The sequence below is a fragment of the Acomys minous genome, assembly GCF_964271855.1.
Source record: "Acomys minous genome assembly, chromosome: 16".
Classification (NCBI taxonomy): Eukaryota; Metazoa; Chordata; class Mammalia; order Rodentia; family Muridae; genus Acomys; species Acomys minous.
In genome coordinates, this window is record NC_140498.1 from 48,565,923 (window position 1) to 48,583,717 (window position 17,795).

At 48.2% G+C, this 17,795-nt stretch overlaps 1 protein-coding gene across 9 annotated transcripts in view; it reads left to right on the top strand.

Annotated features, from left to right (window-relative positions):
- The window catches only part of CLEC16A (C-type lectin domain containing 16A), a 189,192-nt gene that overhangs the window by 136,229 nt on the left and 35,168 nt on the right, over window positions 1–17,795 (top strand). For all 9 annotated transcript variants that reach the window (XM_084763150.1, XM_084763155.1, XM_084763153.1 and 6 more), the window contains 2 exons: window positions 1,091–1,295; window positions 4,269–4,433. In XM_084763150.1, coding sequence (XP_084619276.1) covers window positions 1,091–1,295; window positions 4,269–4,433 — 370 coding nt within the window. The remainder of the gene's footprint in view (window positions 1–1,090; window positions 1,296–4,268; window positions 4,434–17,795) is intronic.

The following is a 17,795-nucleotide window of genomic DNA, read 5'->3' on the forward strand; positions in this document are numbered from 1 at the left end:
ACTGTACCCTGCCCCTGAATTCCCAGTGAACCTGTCTCGGCCTGGGGCTCCCCCTACTGTCCCTTCTGCTTCCCAGGAGGACCTTGCTCAAGCTGGTTTGACCCCTCCTCACCGCAGCACTCATCAGCCATGTTGCGTGCTCTCCATGGGAAGCAGCTGGACATGAAGCCGCTGCTCTGCTCTCCTCTCTTTGCAGACCCACCTGTCACTCAGTGAAGCTGTAGGAGGATCTTTTCGCCCCTAAAGGGACTGCATGTAAAGCACCGCCCAGTAGGTGACCTGTGTGCCCTGTTAGCAAGGCTTGCTGTCATTTCTTTAGAACCTAAGGTCAGGACAGTGTTTTTCTCTCTCAGGATTAATGTGTGTCATCTGTCAGACAATGAGAGCCACATAGCTCCACCACCACCTTTTTTGGTTCTCTTCCAATAACTACTATTTGTCAGACTGTCAATATGCACCTAGCTCCCTGCTTTAAATTCATAATAGCCTCACCTTACCCGCTGCCACCCGTTAGTGCAAGCATTCTTTGCAAAGATCGAGAGCCAACCTGCTACAAAGAACAGCAGCCTTCCTTCTGAGCCTTCTTCAGTGCTTCCCACTTCTCCAGCTTGCCTGACCTTTCAGTCCATCTTCTGTCTGGTATGCTTTTACCTCGTGTGCCCTTGAACTCTTGTGGGCAGCAGACTCGGCACAGAACCCATCCCAAGGCTTTATGTGGAACGAGTCCTTACACACTCACTGCTTCTCAGTGTCTTTTCTCCCTTTCACATGCAGCTTGCCTGAAGTCTCTGCCAAATGGTCCTGGTAGCTCACTCTCAGGGCCTGTCCTCAAAGATACACCAAAGGACACCAACATTGCTCCATTCTCATGGTGTGTCTAACGTGACATGGTGGTGGCAATGGTGTTCCTGGAAGAGGCTGGGTGTGCCTCTTTAATCACTAGGCGGCCCAAGTCCTCATGGAAAGAAGTACTAGCCTTGACGTCCAGCATCATTGATCCCTCACCTGCCAGGCCTGGACTGTCTGCACCCACAGCCTCCACCTATCCCAGGCCTGATGAACATTTTGCCTTTGCCTTCTCACTGTGCAGGACATGCAGGTGACGGGAGTGGAGGATGACAGCCGTGCCCTGAACATCACCATCCACAAGCCTGCCTCCAGCCCGCACTCTAAGCCCTTCCCCATCCTGCAGGCCACCTTCGTGTTCTCGGATCATATCCGCTGCATCATCGCCAAGCAGCGCCTGGCCAAGGGCCGCATCCAGGCCAGGCGCATGAAGATGCAGAGAATAGCCGGTGAGTGACCTGAAGAGCAGGGCCTCATCCCCACAAGGCTCTCCCAGCTGCTCACGTTGACCTAGAGAAGTCTCAGGGTTCCTGTAGACGAGGACATGCGTGGGTCAGGATTCACTGTGCTTCAACGGGTGGGACTTGCCTGCTTCCCAGGTGTTTGGAATTGAGGGATTTTCTAGGGCTGTAATGCAAGAGAAGGGGCCCTCCCTACACTGTTCTCACTCTTCGTTTTCGGGTGCAGTCACCAAGTACTTCAGCTACCCTCTGCCATCTTAGGTATCCAGACAACTCTTGGCTTAGGAGGGCCTTGTCTGCCCATTGTACGAAGGAAAATGCTGTGCGTTTATAGTCAGAACAGAGAACATGTGTGCAGAGCGTCCTACTCAGATGTTTTGTTTCAGCTCTGGAGCCCAGGCCCTCACACATGCTAGACAAGGGCTGCCCCTGAGCTGCTGCAGCCTAGCAGAATTTTCTTTGCCCTTCTTTCTGCTCCTGTATTATCTCTGGGTGCTGGTGTTTCTTCATTGCATGAAGTAGAAGTCAAGGCATCGTCCTGGGGCAGGGCGGGTGGGCCAGTCCGAACCTCACCTTTAAGACTCCAAGGCCACCCCTACCCAGATCTAGCCAATGGGCAGGACATTCTCCACAATTGAGTAGAAAGTGGGGTCTGACTTTCACATGAACTCTGGTGCCCCATATTTGACCACGTCCCCTTGATGGGAAGGCTGGTGGCACTCAGAGGAAGGACAGCAGGCTACCAAGAAGATATGGGCAGATACAGGGGGAGGTAATCCTCCTCAGTCACAGTCATAGGGGAGGGGAGTAAAGGGAAAATGGGAGGGAGGGAGGAATGGGAGGATACAAGGGATGGGATAACAATTGAGATGTAATATGAATAAATTAATAAAATATATTTTTAAAAAAGACTCCAAGGCCAGAGCTGTGGCTGAGTTGTAGAATGGTTGCCTAGCGTGTACAAAGCCCTGGGCCTGACCCTCCACACCGTATCAAAGCAGCTTAGTGACACGTGCCTATAATCCAGCAGTCGGGAGGTGGAGGCAGAGGGCTTCCAAGGTAAAGGTCATTGTCCACTATATAGTGAGTTCAGGACCAGCCCAGACTACATGAGATTCTGTCTCACAAAATTAATTAATTAATTCAGCTCAGTCCCCAACAGTCCCTTTATTGTGGCTGCCAAGAGGATGTCCAGCCCACTGTGAAGAGGGGCGTTCTCTCAAGAAACAAAGGAAAAATAAGCTCTGGGTGCACTTCGTTATGGTGCTGTGTGTGCCTCCATGGTATGCACCTGACCTAGTCCCCCTCCTTATTTCTCAGTTAGCTGAAACCTGGCCTGCAGGCTCATTACAGGAGTATTTTGTAATGTGTAAAGTGTTAATCATTCAGGCCTTCCTTTCAAGATTTATTTCCAGACTTTCCCCTGTAATGCAAAGCAGTTTCTCACAGCTGGCATGAAGGCCAGATATTTCATTTGAAAATCGAGGATTGCACTGTAAAGTGGCTGCTAGCGTGAACGCCGTGGATATTTCTTAAATTGATTTTGAAAAGCCACTCTGAGCTACTATATCATGAGAGTTGTTTAAGGGAAGACGACAGCTATGGCATGTAAACACACACTCATAAATACAAACATGTACATACATGTGCTTTCTTGTACGCATATTCTCATGAGCATTTATAGTTGAGATTCCACCACCAAGATATTAAAAATCTGGGACCAGGGCTGGGACAATAACTCAGTCAGTAAGCTGGTTCCTGCACAACCATGAGGTTTTGACTTTAGAGTCCCCGGCATCTGTGCAAAAGCATGGTATGGCAGCATGCAGCTGTAACCCCAGCCCTTGACATGAAGACAGCGGACCTCTAGGACTCGTTGTCTAGCTAGTGTACCCTAACTGGTGAGCTTGAGGTTAAGCAAGAGACCCCATGTCAAAGGGTAAGGTAAAGGGCCTGCCAGGCGGTTGAAGAAGTAAAGGTGGTTGCCGCCAAGAGTAATGGCCTGAGCTCAATCCCTAGAACCTATCTGGTGGACACAGAGACCCGACTCTGGCAAGCTGTCCTCTGACCTCCACATATGTGCCATGCCACAGAAGGGTGCCTGTGTAGTACACAAGCATACACACAGATACACACAAGAGATGTGGGATAACTTTAAAGTTGGATAGCATTCAAGGAAAGTGCCCAGCATTGACCTGACCTCCATGTGTACACACACACACACACACACACACACACACACACACACACACACACACTTTGAAACTATCTGCATCTGTATTGAACCTATGTAGACTTTTTCCATATGCTTATTCCCTAAACAATATAGGCAAGAACTCCTTTCATAGTACTTTGATCATATGAACTATAGGTCATCTAGAGGACTATATATATATATATATATATATATATATATATATATATATATATACATACATACATACATACATACATACATACATACATATATAGTGCTACTCTGTGTAAGGGACCTAACTACAGATTTTGGTATCTTTGGGGAGGAGTCCTGCAGATACTGAAAGATTGTTCATTTGTGTATCTTGTCTGTCTGTCTGTCCATGTATGCATGTACACAAGCTTTTAGGGGCAGAATCCTGGAGCTTTACTTGCTCTAGGATTTGAAACCACTTGGGAAGCCAGGCTTTTGGAAAAGCGCTTTCATACAGATGTCAAGGTGCACGTTGGCCCAACATTGGTTGTATTCAACGAGCCTGGAACCCTAACTTGTTGGCCTGGTGCCCTTACTTCTAGCTGTATTTTGAACTTCTTTGGGGCCTTTGGCATCCCCACCAGTCTCCACCTCAAGGCTGTCTATTTGGATTCCCCCAAGGGTCACACTGTCAAGACAGGCAGCACTCGAGCCCATCGCCCCAGTCATATCAAGTTGCCTGTTCCCTTTTCCACGTGCTGAGAACAAACTGTGGTGCTGTTTGATTATAGCCCTTCTGGACCTCCCGATCCAGCCGACAACTGAAGTCCTGGGCTTTGGACTTGGCTCCGCCTCCTCCCAGCACCTGCCTTTCCGTTTCTATGACCAGTGCCGCAGAGGCAGCAGCGACCCCACCGTGCAGCGCTCTGTGTTTGCATCTGTAGACAAGGTGCCAGGTGAGTGGATCTCCTGCGTGGGGCTCGGGGTGCCTTTCTGTTGGGCCTGCAGGAGGCCTTCCTCTCAGAATTCAGGCTGTTGGAAGCCCCAGCTTCATAGAACACATGCACACACACCCAAAGTTCAGTCTTGGCTTTCCCTTCTTCGTTCCGTCACTTGGGTTTGGTTTTCCAGACATTTCTTAGGTTTGTGAAGACACTTCTCAGAATTGGGACTAAAAAGTTTCTTGGAAATTTCTTGGAAATACTTGACTGATTAGTAATGAGGGCTGCGGGAGAGAGATTTCTTCCTTCATGTGAGATGACTAGGAGATAGTGTGTGTGGTTCCTGGTACCCTGACAAGGGATGACATGTGAGGAAGTCCCAGTGCCCACAGGCCTTTGGCTTCTTCCGTCTGGGAGCAGCGCTTCCAGTCCTCCTGCCCTCCCCAAAAAGGGAAACTTGAGTGGAACGTTCAAAGGCCGAAAGGGCTGTTCTCCTTCCTGCTCTGACCCAAGTCATCCATAAGCAGCAGATCCCACGGGTGGGGGTGGGGCACAAAAGAATCTCTTCTCTTGATCATAAAACTTAGCAAACTAGCCTGGCTCTCCTCTGCTCTTAAGAGGGCTCCAACTTGCAAGTATTATGAGATATTCTCAAAAATGATTATCGATGTTGGACCAACAAAAAGCCATGACAACTTGCCTACATTCAACACCTTGTCTACCTATGATTTAATCTACTTTCACCCATGATTTATTTATTTCATGTATACCATAAGTATTTAATTTTGATAAGATGTAAAGTCCCTTTTGCTTCAGAGGTAACATGTGAACAGTTTCTTGCATGTCCTTTCAAAAATGCTTGTTTGTATGTCATATATATGTCTTTGATGTATCACATGTAGAGTTATATACCATATATGTGATTCTACACGTGGTTCCCCCATCCCACTCTTGATACCTTCCTTGAAAATCTATCACATATAAAACATCAAAAACATAGCTATCTGTGAATGGTAACTCGGTTTTGAAAAAAAGAAATTTTGACTTTACAGTTTTGAGTTCTTACTGCCTGGCACAGTAGCACACAGTCAGGCCTGCTGGTGCTTCCTCAGTAGTCTGTTTAAGGAATAGCCTTCCTGTGACCTCCAGAAGCTCTTTGGTCACCTTGGAGAGAAGAATACAAAGAGAAAGGGTGTCTTACTGTTTGTGGGCTCCAGGGCACACCTGGAAAACTAATGCTGTGACTAGAGTCCTGCCCTGCCTCAGGGCCTTTGCACTGGCTGCTTTATCTAGGTCTTGAATGCCTGCCTCCCAGGGATGGCCCAAGCCCACCTCCAAAGGCCTTTTGTGATCACTCTGCTGACCATGTTGCCCTGGTTTATTTTCCCCCTGAGATTCAGTTTCTTACCTGGCTGACATATTGGTGTGTCTGTGTATGACTTCTTTTCCCCATGGAGACTGTCACTATGTGATACTGTTCTAGTCACCACTCTACTTCAGTGCCAGCAGTGGCTTCATTTGGTATTTGATAAGTGAAATGTCAGCCTGCAGTTGCTCCTGGCAGCCTTGGAGCAGGTCCCCTCCAAAGTTGTCTTCTTCGCCTGAACATTAAGAAGACAAGCATATCCTAAGACCCCAGGCATCTGGGGCCTTAGTCTGCGGAGAGAGCAAAAGGACCAGGACCCAAATCTTCAGCAGCACTGCCACCTAACTCTGTTGCCCAAGTGACCTGTGTCTCTCAAGCAGGGAGACCTTGTCAAAAGTTTAGAGTAGCTGCTGGTTACAGAACGTGCCCCCCACATTCCACTGCCTTCCCCAGCTTAGCCAGAGTAAGGAGAGCCAGGTGTAGACCATTGGCTTCCTCTCTGCAGCATTCACAGGCACCTTCTGGGGCCTCCGGGTGCCTTGTATGACTCTTGCCGCCTTCTGAAATGATACCTCAGGCTGCAGACTAAGGAGATTCTCACCAATTCAAAGGGTAGAAACCAACTCCAGCCTGTGTATAGGTGACTCAGGGTTCACTTGACTGGGAGACATCTTTCCTTTCTGTCTGTATCCCAGGTGATGCACAGGCCAGTGTGGCTCCAAATTTGATTATATTTGATGAAAGTATGCCTCATAGTTCCTTGGGGGAAATAGCAAGGTGAGCCAGGGCTGAGGGGTTAGTGGCTAGCAGCTCTCAAGTGTTGTTTTGTCCATTTGGCTAAGAAGTTACAAATTCTGTGTCTCTTGTGCTCAGTATTGATGGCTCTTGTCAATACAATCAATACAGTGGTCAGCTTTCTGGGGCAAAGTTGGGTCACATGGACAGGGAAGGAATGACAGTGGTAGCCAGCATGTGGGCAGCAGATGCTTAAGGTGTGCCCCAAGCCTTCATGGTAGTAGCTGCTTCCAGAATTTGCCATGGCCAATAGGATAGGCACAGCACACCCTTGGACTGACGTTTCTGCTAACTCCAGGTGAAGATCCCAGAGCGACTCCTGTCAGCAGCATTTTCTTCTTCTGACTAAGTTCTGTTCCTTGCATGAATATTCCACAGTTTGTTAATTCGCCCTCCCACTGTTTTAACTAGGAACCTTTATGTGTAGGTTTTAGCTTCAAAGCATCTGCCTAGCAGTGGACAAATGGTCAGTTAATATTTTGAGAACTGCCAAACCATTTTCTTCAGTCTTACCAACCCTTACCTTTAGCTGAAATTGCTGTTTATTTTCCTGTTTGCACCATGGTCTTGCACTGGAATAGGAGGTGCTTAGAAGGGACCTGTTTCTCTAGGGAGTGCTAAGGGGACAGGTCAGGCAGCAGGGGAAGGCCAGGGAGTGGGTGTGTGCTGTCTCACCATCAATCAAGCCTGCTCAGGTCTGGCTCTGCACCAGTTGGTCGTGGTTCAGGAGCCAGCATGAGTTGGACCCGGTGCTGTTAGGACCATGCTCTGCTTTCCTCCCTTCCTGCCCCAGCTTCTGGCCAGGTAAGGAGTTGGATGCATTGGGGCAGACATTTGAATCTCAGAGGAGGGGTTGGTGAGGTAGCTCAGTTGGTAAAGTGGTGGCTACATAAGCAGTGAAGACCTGAGGGCAGTGTTGAGGGGTGGGACAGGCTCACCACCTGGCCACCCTAGTGTGCTAGGTAAGTAAGTCAGCAAGCCTGATTAAGTCACATGCCCTGAGCACCTGAGGTACTGAGCCAAGTTTCTCTTAATCCCTAGTCTCGAAGCCAGTGAGAGCTCATGTCACAGAAAAACTAAGATGGATGGTTCTCCCACCTCCATAGGCATGCACATAGGAATATACACTTGCACACACATAAATCCTGAGGATCTGGGCAGGGCTGCTGGCCTAGGTGCTATCAAGACAAACAACCCAGCCTTATCAGCTGCCTGACCCAGAACACTTAATAGTTAGGTTCCCGGAAAAGCCTGCCATTCCAGGGTACCGTTGGCATCAAAGTAACTCATGAGGAATGTAAGGGTGACAAGCTGGAAGGTGTGAGTGCCAGAGGCCTGCTGCTGAGTTCCAGAAAAGAAAAGTTAGCAAGCCTGGGGACAATATGTGAGGTGTCAGTGTCCTTGATGGGAGTTTCCAGAAAGCATGGATTTGGAGCTGTTGTATTTCTCGTTTCTGATTATAAGACACACCCAGCTCTCTCCAGCTCCCAAAGACAAAATACTCTTTCTAGAGTCACACAGGAAGGAGGCCTGCGACCCTGTGGCCTCTCCAGCTGGGCCTTAGCTCCCCATGTAGACTGGCCTGCGCTAGTGAGCTACAGAAATTTGTTCCTACTGTTTGGTTGGTTGGTTGTTGTTTCAGTTTTTCAAGACAGGGTTTCTCTATGAAGCCTGGCTGTCCCAGACCCACTTTATAGACTAGGCTGGCCTTGAACTCACAGAGATCCTCCTGCCTCTGCCTCCCAAGTGCTGGGATTACAGCTCCCAGCACCCGGCTCCAACCCTGTTTTTTATTGTTGCTTTTTAAAAGCAAATTTGATTGAGCTTATGAGCACTTTACAAATTCTTTTTCTCTGACATTCCCAATAATTCTGCGTGTCTGCATGTGTGGAAGTACTCTGCCCAAAGTCACAAGCCTGACTAAGGTCACATGCCCTAAGCACCTCAGATGCTGAGCCAAGTTTCTCCTAATCCCTAGAGCGTGACAGTTCTGAAATGAACCACCCTATCCTGCTTTTAGAAATCAAGACCTAACTACTACCACCTGAAGCCTTCTTGGTCCCTGGCATGCCCACATTGCCAGGTGTGTAGTATACATGTGTAATCCCAGCACACTAGAAGTTTAGGCACAAGGAGACAGAGCTTGAGACCAGCCTAAGCTGCATGGAGAGTCCCTGCTGCAAACATTAAAAAAGAATTGCAGAAATCCTGTCTATTTCAGGAAATATGGGCTATGTTAGGGGAAATGGACTGTACTGGGCATTTTCTATACCTCCTTCACAGCTCACGGGAAGCAGACTAAGCCTGTCTCAAACCCTGTTTGTTTCAAGGCTGCCTTTGGTGACAACTGCACCAGCTCACATGGTTTTGCTACCAGTGTCAGCCTGACAGGGGTTATAGGATCAACCATTGTTAGAAAGCAGCTTCACAGTGGCCATCACCTAGACAAAGGGTACCCATCCCCCAAAACTGTACCCCACCTTGTACAGACCCAAGACCTGTCTCCAAAGGATTAACTACCTGAACAAAGACTGTTCAGAAAAATGCTTTCACCAGACTTCTAGACCAGACCGGAGGGCAGGCTCATTGCATGATGGTGTTCTTGGCTTGTAGTGAGAAAAAGCAGAAATAACACTGGACTCCGCCTCAGCGAAGCAGCAGCAGTTGAGCTCTGACATTCACCTCTAAGAGATCAGGCTGGGAGCTAGGGAGATGCTCAGGAGGTGGACCTGTAGCTGCTATTCTGTGGGTTCCTCTTTCTTCCACCTTTCTCCACCCTTTCCTTCTTCCCTGTCAACCCCCTACCACTAGATATGCGAGAAGAAAGGAGAGAGACCCCTAAGTAAAATCAGGATCGGAAAGGGGGCAAAGCTATCAGTAAACGGCTTCCTGCTGGTTAGGGTACCGAGCTCCTTGGGGCAAGTTTGATCTTCAAAGTGAGGATATCTAATTTCTTGTTGTTGTTTCTTCTTGCACACAGCTGCTTAACAGACCGCAACCAACAACCCCACTACTGGAGCTCTAGGATTTATAAACCCTCTGAAAAGTCCCCAGAATTCCAAACATCATACAGTCTCAGAAACTATCTGCATCTGGCAAAACCACGCCTCTGCTAGAGCAGAGGCAAATCATAGTCAGCCACTATAAAGCAGCCCCATATCCTCACACCTGGGATTAAAACAAAAACATATTCTTATAACATTTCTGTGTTATAAAGGAAACCATAATCCAAATTTCTCACTACAAGAACCTGAGCTCAAATCTCCAGCCAGGCATGCCTGTGTGTATCTACAACCCTTATATTATGGAGCAGATTCCTCAGCCAGTCAGCCTAGTCAAAATGATGCATTTAGTGAGTGAGAAACCCCATCCCAAAGGAATAAGACAGAAAGTGATCGGTAGTGACGTGAAATGCCTGCTCTTGCCTCCATATGCAGGCACAAGGCACACACCACACAAAAAAGAGATCAAGTCAGGGGTCGGGGGACCTTCCACCAATTAGTCAGCCAACAGTTCCCTGCTTGCCAGGCCTCTTTTCAAGATGCTAGGGCAGCCATAAAGAGAAAGCTTCAAAGGCTTAGGAGTGGGAGCCTGCAAGGTTCCCCCACATGGAATATGACCCCCAATGTCTCTCTGAACAGACACAGAAGCAGTTACTCTATATGGGGCTCTATGAAGACAGGGCCCAGCCACCCAGCAGAGCAGCCCCGAGTCCTGTGCCTTTCCTAGGAGGTAGAAGGAGGGAGGATCTGAGTTCTCAAGAATTGAACGGTGCTTCATTGCTCAAGGGCATGACCTCCAGCACAGCTCCCAGATGACTGTGCTCTGGAGCTCCCTGCAGCTGATGAGGTGTCAGGTGCAGAAGACCCTCCCTGAACCCTTGCAAGTGGTGTGGGAAGAGGCCTAAGCCCTCTGTCCTCCCTCACATTGGATCTTGGCCCTGCCTGGGAAAGTTGGGGAAGTAAGCCTCTCTACAGGGCAGAACAGACAGGCCTAGGCCATATTGTGGCACAGCGGTGACTCTGTTACACCTGTGTGTGTGCACTGAAGCCCAGGAGCCAGAGGCCTGGGTTCTGATCCAGCCTCCTGCTTCACCTTACACTTGCTACATAGCCTTAGGATGCAGTTGCTTAACATTGCCAAACTGTGCACTTAGAAATAGCTAGTAAGAAAATCATATGTATGTGTGTGTGTGTGTGTGTGTGTGTGTATGTATGTATGTATGATATATAAGAGTGTGTGTGTGTTGGGAGAGTAGGAGGAACGGAAGGATAGAAGTGATTAGAGAACAATTGAGTTGTAATCTGAATAAAATTTTTAAAAAAGAGTGGTGTGTGTGTGTGTGTGCGTGTCTGTGTGTGTGTGTCTGTGTGTGTGTGTGTGTGTGAGAGAGAGAGAGAGAGACAGAGAGACAGAGAGACAGAGAGAGACAGAGTCCACAACTGAAAACACAAAACATGGTGGCACATGTCCTCAATCCCAGCAGAGGCAAGTGGATCACTGCATTCCAGGCCAGCCAGAGCTACGAAGTAAGACTCTTGTCTTAAACAAAACAGAAGTCATGAAAGGCAGGTGCCACCTACCTCTTAAGGTTCTTGTGTAAATAGAGTCTATCCGTCTGCCTGCCCAGCGTGCAGCTGCTTCCCCAGCAGAGGTGACACGTAAGACAGCAGAGCTACTGGCTATGTTTGCTGTTGTTAAGGGCTGGCCTGTGTGGCCCAAAATGACGAAATCATCTTCCTAACTGGACTCATAAGTGAACTGGGGCACCTCACAGCTGCTTTTGTGGTGCATAGAAGCGACTCTACCCATGAGACAACTCAATGAGCAAACACACACAAGCACAGGGACCCAAGTGGTTCCTGAAGCCCAACAGGAGGGTGTTTGGGTTCAGCTGTGACCCTTTATACCCTGACCCAGAAGATACCTGCCTACGAGCTCATGGCATGCAGAGAAGGCCAGGCCAGGGCCGTAGAGGGGCAGGGAGTCACCTTCTAAGGCCACTTAAAAGTTGTAGAAGTCATCATTCAAGTTTGCCACTGGGAAATCTGAAGTGGAGGAAGAGGGGCATTTTGTCCAAGGTCGCCCACCTTCTAGGATTTGAACTGGGGCTATCTGCTTTCCACCCCACAAATCACAACATCTTCAGCGCTGAAAACATAGGGTGGCAGGACAGCAAGGAGTCACGGTGCTCCAGGTCCCCTGAACTACCTATCGTTGCATTCCGTTTCACACCCTAGTGAACTACAAGCAGGATAGAGGGCATGGCTTGTGTGGACGTAGGTCTGCATCTGAAGGAAAAGGCCGTCCTATGGCTGTGATAAGCACCAAGCCGAAGATCAACTTGAGAAGGAAAGGGTTTATTTCATCTTACAGTCCACTATCAGGGGATGCTAAGTCAGGATCCTGGAGCAGAATCATGGAGGATGCCTGCTTGCTGCCTTGCTTTCATTTACCTATCTTATATTAGGGATGGTACCAGCCACAGTGGTCCCGCCTTTATCAATTAGCATTCCAGGAAATGCACACACATATACTTGCAGTCCAATCTGAAGGAAGCAGTTCCCTAGGGGAGGTCCCCTCTTCCTGGGATTGTCAAGTTGACAGCCAAGATTAGCCATCACGAGAGTATAGGTATGTGCATGCAGTGATAATGGTGCTGAGGCCAGAGGTCATTCTTCACAAACTGTCCACCTTGGTGTTTTGTTTTTTGTTTTGTTTTGTTTTTTGAGAAAGACTATCACTAGGACCTAGCACCTGCTAATTAGGCTAGACCCGTGGCCAATAAGCTTCAAGGAGCCGCCATTCTCCCCAACTCTGGGACTACCAGTATCTGCTGCCTCACCCAGCTCTTTTAAATGTTGGTTTTGAGATCAAACACAGGTTCTCTACTTACTGAGCTATCTTATCCCTGAGAAAATAATTATTCTCTTTCTTTTGATGTTTATTTACTTTTTTTGTTTCTGAGTCATTGTATCAACTGCAGATTGTCATTAGCAGATAATTAATAACAGACAAAAGAAATAAAAGTGTGTTTGTGGAAGTAGAAGGGAAGTTCTTGCCCTTGCTTTTACATGTGAATAGGTGAAGGTCTGCCAAGATCTGATATTTTGCCTCAGATATTCTCTGACTAGCTCAGGGAACTCTAGGTTGCCTTCTGGGACAGGGACTGAGAAACCACTTTACCATTTCCCAAGAATTAGCCACTGTTCCTACCTTTACCATCTGAGAGAAAAAAACTGCTGAATAAGTAGTGTTGCTGATGTTCAGACAGCTGGGAGGAAAGTTAGGTAATTCACAGGAACTCATTAAGAGTAAGAAAAACACACAGAGAGAGAGAGACATGCGCATGCACACATACACACACAGAAGACAGAGATGTGGCAATAACAGTGCCAAAGGTCAGGCGTGGGAGTGGGGGTGGGGGCAGAAGTCCTTGACTCTGACATGTATGTGTCCCTGTCTGTCTTGGCCTGCCACAGGAAGAGACTGGTGAGTTTAAAGGAAAGTTTCAAGTTCTAAGGAAGTCATGTTGTGAATGTTCTCACTGTCTAGGGTGAGGAAGGGAAGAGCCTCTGAGCCAGTGTTGGCTAAATGCTGAGCTGGGCCTCGAGATGCAGGTGGCCCAGATCAGGGAGGCAGGCACATACACAGGGCTGTGCTCGCCAAGAATGGGTGAAGAAAACACTAGTTAAGAGCTAGGTAGGGGCAGATGGCAAGGAATTTTTAGGCTTGCTGAAGGATCAGATTTGTCCTGGAGCAGCTAAAGCCACGGAAGGTTCCAAGGCAGCAAACAATGCAGACCTCACTGAACTTGGCCTTCATTTGACTACAGCTGGGAAAGGCTTGGAGGAGGAGGATCAGGGCCCCATCACTGGTTGCCCACACCTGGACAGTAACGGTCTGCACACCTTGGGGATGCAGAAAAGCCTCTGGTGAGAGCCTCCCTGGGTCTGCATCCCTCCTGCAGCTTCCTGTGCTGCTGGTGCACTTGCAGTCTAGGATGGCTTTGTGGTTGTTTGGCTTTTTAAAACAGGTCTCTAGTCCAGCAGTGGTGGCTCATGCCTTTAATGCCAGCACTTGGGAGACAGAGGCAGGCAGATAGATCTCTGTGAGTTCAAAGCCAGCCTGGTCAACAGAGGGAGTTCCAGGACAGCTAGGGCTACATAGAGAAACTCTGGGGGCTGGAGAAATGGCTCAGAGGTTGTGAGCATTGAATACTTTTCCAGAGGTCCTGACTTCAATTCCCAGCAACCATCTATAATGTGATCTGATGCCCTCTTCTGGTGGGCCGGCACACATGCAGGCAAAGCACTGTATGAAAGAAAGAAAGAAAGAAAGAAAGAAAGAAAGAAAGAAAGAAAGAAAGAAAGAAAGAAAGAAAGAAAGAAAGAAAGAAAGAAAGAAAGAAAGAAAAAAATAAAAAAAGAAAGAAAGAGAAAGAAAGAAAGAAAGAAATCTTTTTTTTAAAGAGAGAAACTCTATCTTGAAAACACAAACAAACAAACTAAGGCCGGAGGTTCTCCGTAGCCAAGGCTGGCCTCAAGCTCACAGCAATCCTGTGTAGGTTTATATTGCTTTTATAAAGAAACCAAAATGCCCTCTATTCTCACTCAACAATATGTCCGAGAGATTTTCTTTACATTGCTCTGTAAGTGCTCCTTCATTCATTTTGACATTCATAGTTCATTATCCAGGCTGACCGGTGTTTCTTCAACCGATGCCCTAGGATGGATCCCTAGGCTGTGGCCAGCTTTCAGTTTTCAACAGATGATAGCCATCTCTGAAGCGTCTGCACAGAGCTTTCCCTAGGGGCAGTGATGCTGAAGTGGATCCTGGGATAGCTGGGTGCTATACCTAGCAAGATTCGGATCCAGTGAAGTCGGTGGTTAAAGCTAGACAGAAGCCTCAGCACCAGCTTGAACAAAATGTCAGAGAGCCTCCATGTAAGCTTCTCTGCCCTTGTGCAACTAGGCAGCAAGTGCACTTGCTGAACCCAGAGTCTGACCCAGCAGTCCTTGTTACTTGTGGGGACTGTCCCATCTGGGCCTTCAGGAGCTCTGACGGCTGTAAAGGCCCCCAGAGACTGGCCTGCCCACCATTTGGCTTGTCCTTCCAGAGGGAGACTTGAAATTAGTTTTTCTCTGGTCCTTCTGCTGAGATCTGTAGCTTCTTGGATTTTGTTTTGTTTTGTTTTGTTTTTTTCCTCCTATATTGTGATAGAACCCAGACCCTAATGTGATGCTAGGCACTGAGCCACAGTCTCTAGCCCCATTTTAAAGTCTTTCATTTTGAGGCAGGCTTTTGAGAACTTGTCCAGACTGGTCTCAAACTTGCAATCCTCTTCCTCAGCCACTCAGGTATCTGGGATTACAGGTGGGCCTCACCATACCTAATGTCTCTCTGGTTCTTCTTTCTCTGTAGCCAGCATCTTACTAAAATACAGTTGCTTCCATTTGTATAAATGGGCTTTTCTTCAAAACCACACACAGGATTTGTGTGTGTGCAAATACAAGCTTTGTTTGGGTTTGTTTTGCTTTATGGAGCTAGGGATTAAATCCAGCACCTTGCACATTACAGACAAGTGCTCTACCACTGAGTTACATCCCCAGCTCCTAGGATGTTTTTTAACACCTCAAATTCTCAGAGGATTGAAAGTCAGTATTATCCAAGTATGAGAAGAATAGCTGTTTCACAGCATCTCTTCACATTTAAAAACCTCTTCCCTCAGCTCACAGTGAGAACCACCCCAAACCTGTCAGCTGGCACCAGCCCTCTGCTCTCCAGTCTCTGGGAGCCTGCTGGGAGCTTAAGACCCAAAAGCCACATGGTTGGGTTCTACTTTGGGAGTAATAAGTTAAACATATAAGCCAGGCATGGTGGCACACTTATGCAATTCTAGCACTTGGAAGATGGGGCAACTTTATGCGACATACTTGGCTACTTATATAAAATAAGGAGAGAAGCCAGGCATGGTGGTACACACCTTTGATCTCAATGCTCAGGCATATTTGTGAGTTCGAGGCCAGCCAGAGCAAGTTCCAGGACAGCCAAGGCTACACAGAGAAACCCTGTCTCAAAAACATAATGATGATGACGACGACCACGATGACGATAATGATAGAAATGCAGGGAAATGTAATATGAAGATTAATTTAATATTGTCAACATGACAGGATCTTTCCTCACCATGTAGGCATACTTATGAAGGAATATCTAGATTAGGTTAGCCTCTGGCCATGCCTATAAGGGAGTGTCCAAATTGGGCTACTTGAGGTGAGAAGAACCACCTTGATTCGCTGGTCTGGGATCCTGGACTGAATGGAAAGGAGAAAGCCAGCTGAGGACCAGCATTGGCCTTTCTTTACATCCTGCCTGTGAATCCACCCACCTCGCGCACTTGCCATCGTGATGCATGTGCCATGAAACACGACAGACTAGAAACTGAGCCAAACAAGCCCTTCTTCTTTACATTGTCTTTGCCACGGCGCTTTTTTTCACCAGCTGGGAGCATAGCTACCGTGTGTGGTTTCATTAGCCTCTGGTACAGCTGGGCAAGCCAGACTGACTCAGAAGGCAACATCAGAGGCTCAGAGCAAGGCTGCTGCACCTGTGCTGCTGATGCTGGCTTCCTGGGAAACATCTTACCTCCTGCTTTTTGTTCTTCCCTTTCCTGCTAAGTGGGTTTGAGGGTTCTGCAGAGCTTCTGAGCTAAAGAATGCTTTCTTTGTGGCTTTCTCAACATGGTGACTTCACAGGTAGCAGTTAGGCCTTAGAGATCAGGTTCCATGTACACTCCAGCCTCTTGCATTGGCAGCATCCTCATAGATCTTGGGGACAGGCACGTGGTAGGAAGAGTTGGTGTTCATGGAGTGAACCTTCCCTAAACACCCCTAAACCTCATGGGAAAAAATGTTTGCTCCCCTTCCTCCCCCCTCAGTTTGGAGTCAGAAGCCGAAGGAAATGCATATCTGGTCGGAACAGTGCGTAGCGTGGTGGACTGGCCGCTTATGGCCATTCCCCTCCCCTGGCCTGTACTGTCATGTCCAGCTAAGGGGCCTTTTGAGCTGGCCAGCAGGAAGCACTCACCGGAAGTGCTCGGCCTAACAGCTTAAAGGCTGCCCCCTCTTGAGTGCCTGTTCTGAATTAATGCATGTCACTGCACTGTCCTCCCACAGTCCCTTGTCCCTGCCAAGGAAGCCATGGCAGAAGGTGGCATGGCCAGGATGTGACAACCACATGTATACGGGCCCTCAGAAGGTAGCAAGGTGAAGCCTCACAGGAATGATGGCAACTTTCCTGACTCTGGCAGAGGCCTAGAGAGCCACTAGGGCCTTAAAAAGCCAGGCTGACAGTCACATTGCTCTTGGAGCAGGACTCCAGATCTACTGACTGGACATGGACAGCATTCTTGACGTGCCAGCCTGTGCCCATCTCCTAGGCAAAGGCCCAGCTGTTTTTTCTTTTTTGTAGTTTACTTTTGTGGGGTTTTTTTTTTTTTTGAGTAATTTTAAGATGGAGGTCTCACTACATAGCCCCACTCAATATGTAGACCAGGCTGGCCTCAACTGAGAGATCCCCTGCCTCTGCTCTTTAGAGCTGGGACTGAAGACGTGGGTTGCCATCCCAGAGCAGCCGCACTGGAAAGCCTTTATCCAGCATGAACGATGGCTTCCTCATATGCACACAGATAGATTCCCCCTTCAGCTAGGCTTCCCACAACCTGTGTATTCTTGCCCCTCCTAAGACCCCTGCGCTGCAAGCTGTAAAGGAAGGCAGCAATGTATACAGTGGCTGGAAGGAAGCTCAGGCAACAGAGTGTAGCCAGGGAAGCCCCGCCTACTCACCACTCTCCGTGCTCCTCAGCTTCTCCCTCCACTTCCTGCCCAGACTATTACTCACCTGGAACTGCGGTAAGCAGCTCTGGGCTTTGGGTAACACTAAGCTCCAGCTCCAGAGATGGATGGATGGATGGAATAGAGGGTGCACAGAATGGTAGATGGATATATAAACGAGGTGGGTGAGTGGTTGAGGAGGGAAGGAGCCAGCAAAGCTTTAATAGTCCATTGTATGTCCCTTGTATGTGCCGGACGTTGTTCACTTGGGACTCAGGGGTACACCAAGCAGATACGTCCATAGAGGCTCCAGAATTGCCCATCATAATCAGTGCTGTTCCAAGAGCTAGAATAATATTCAGGAAAGCACTGTTACCTGGA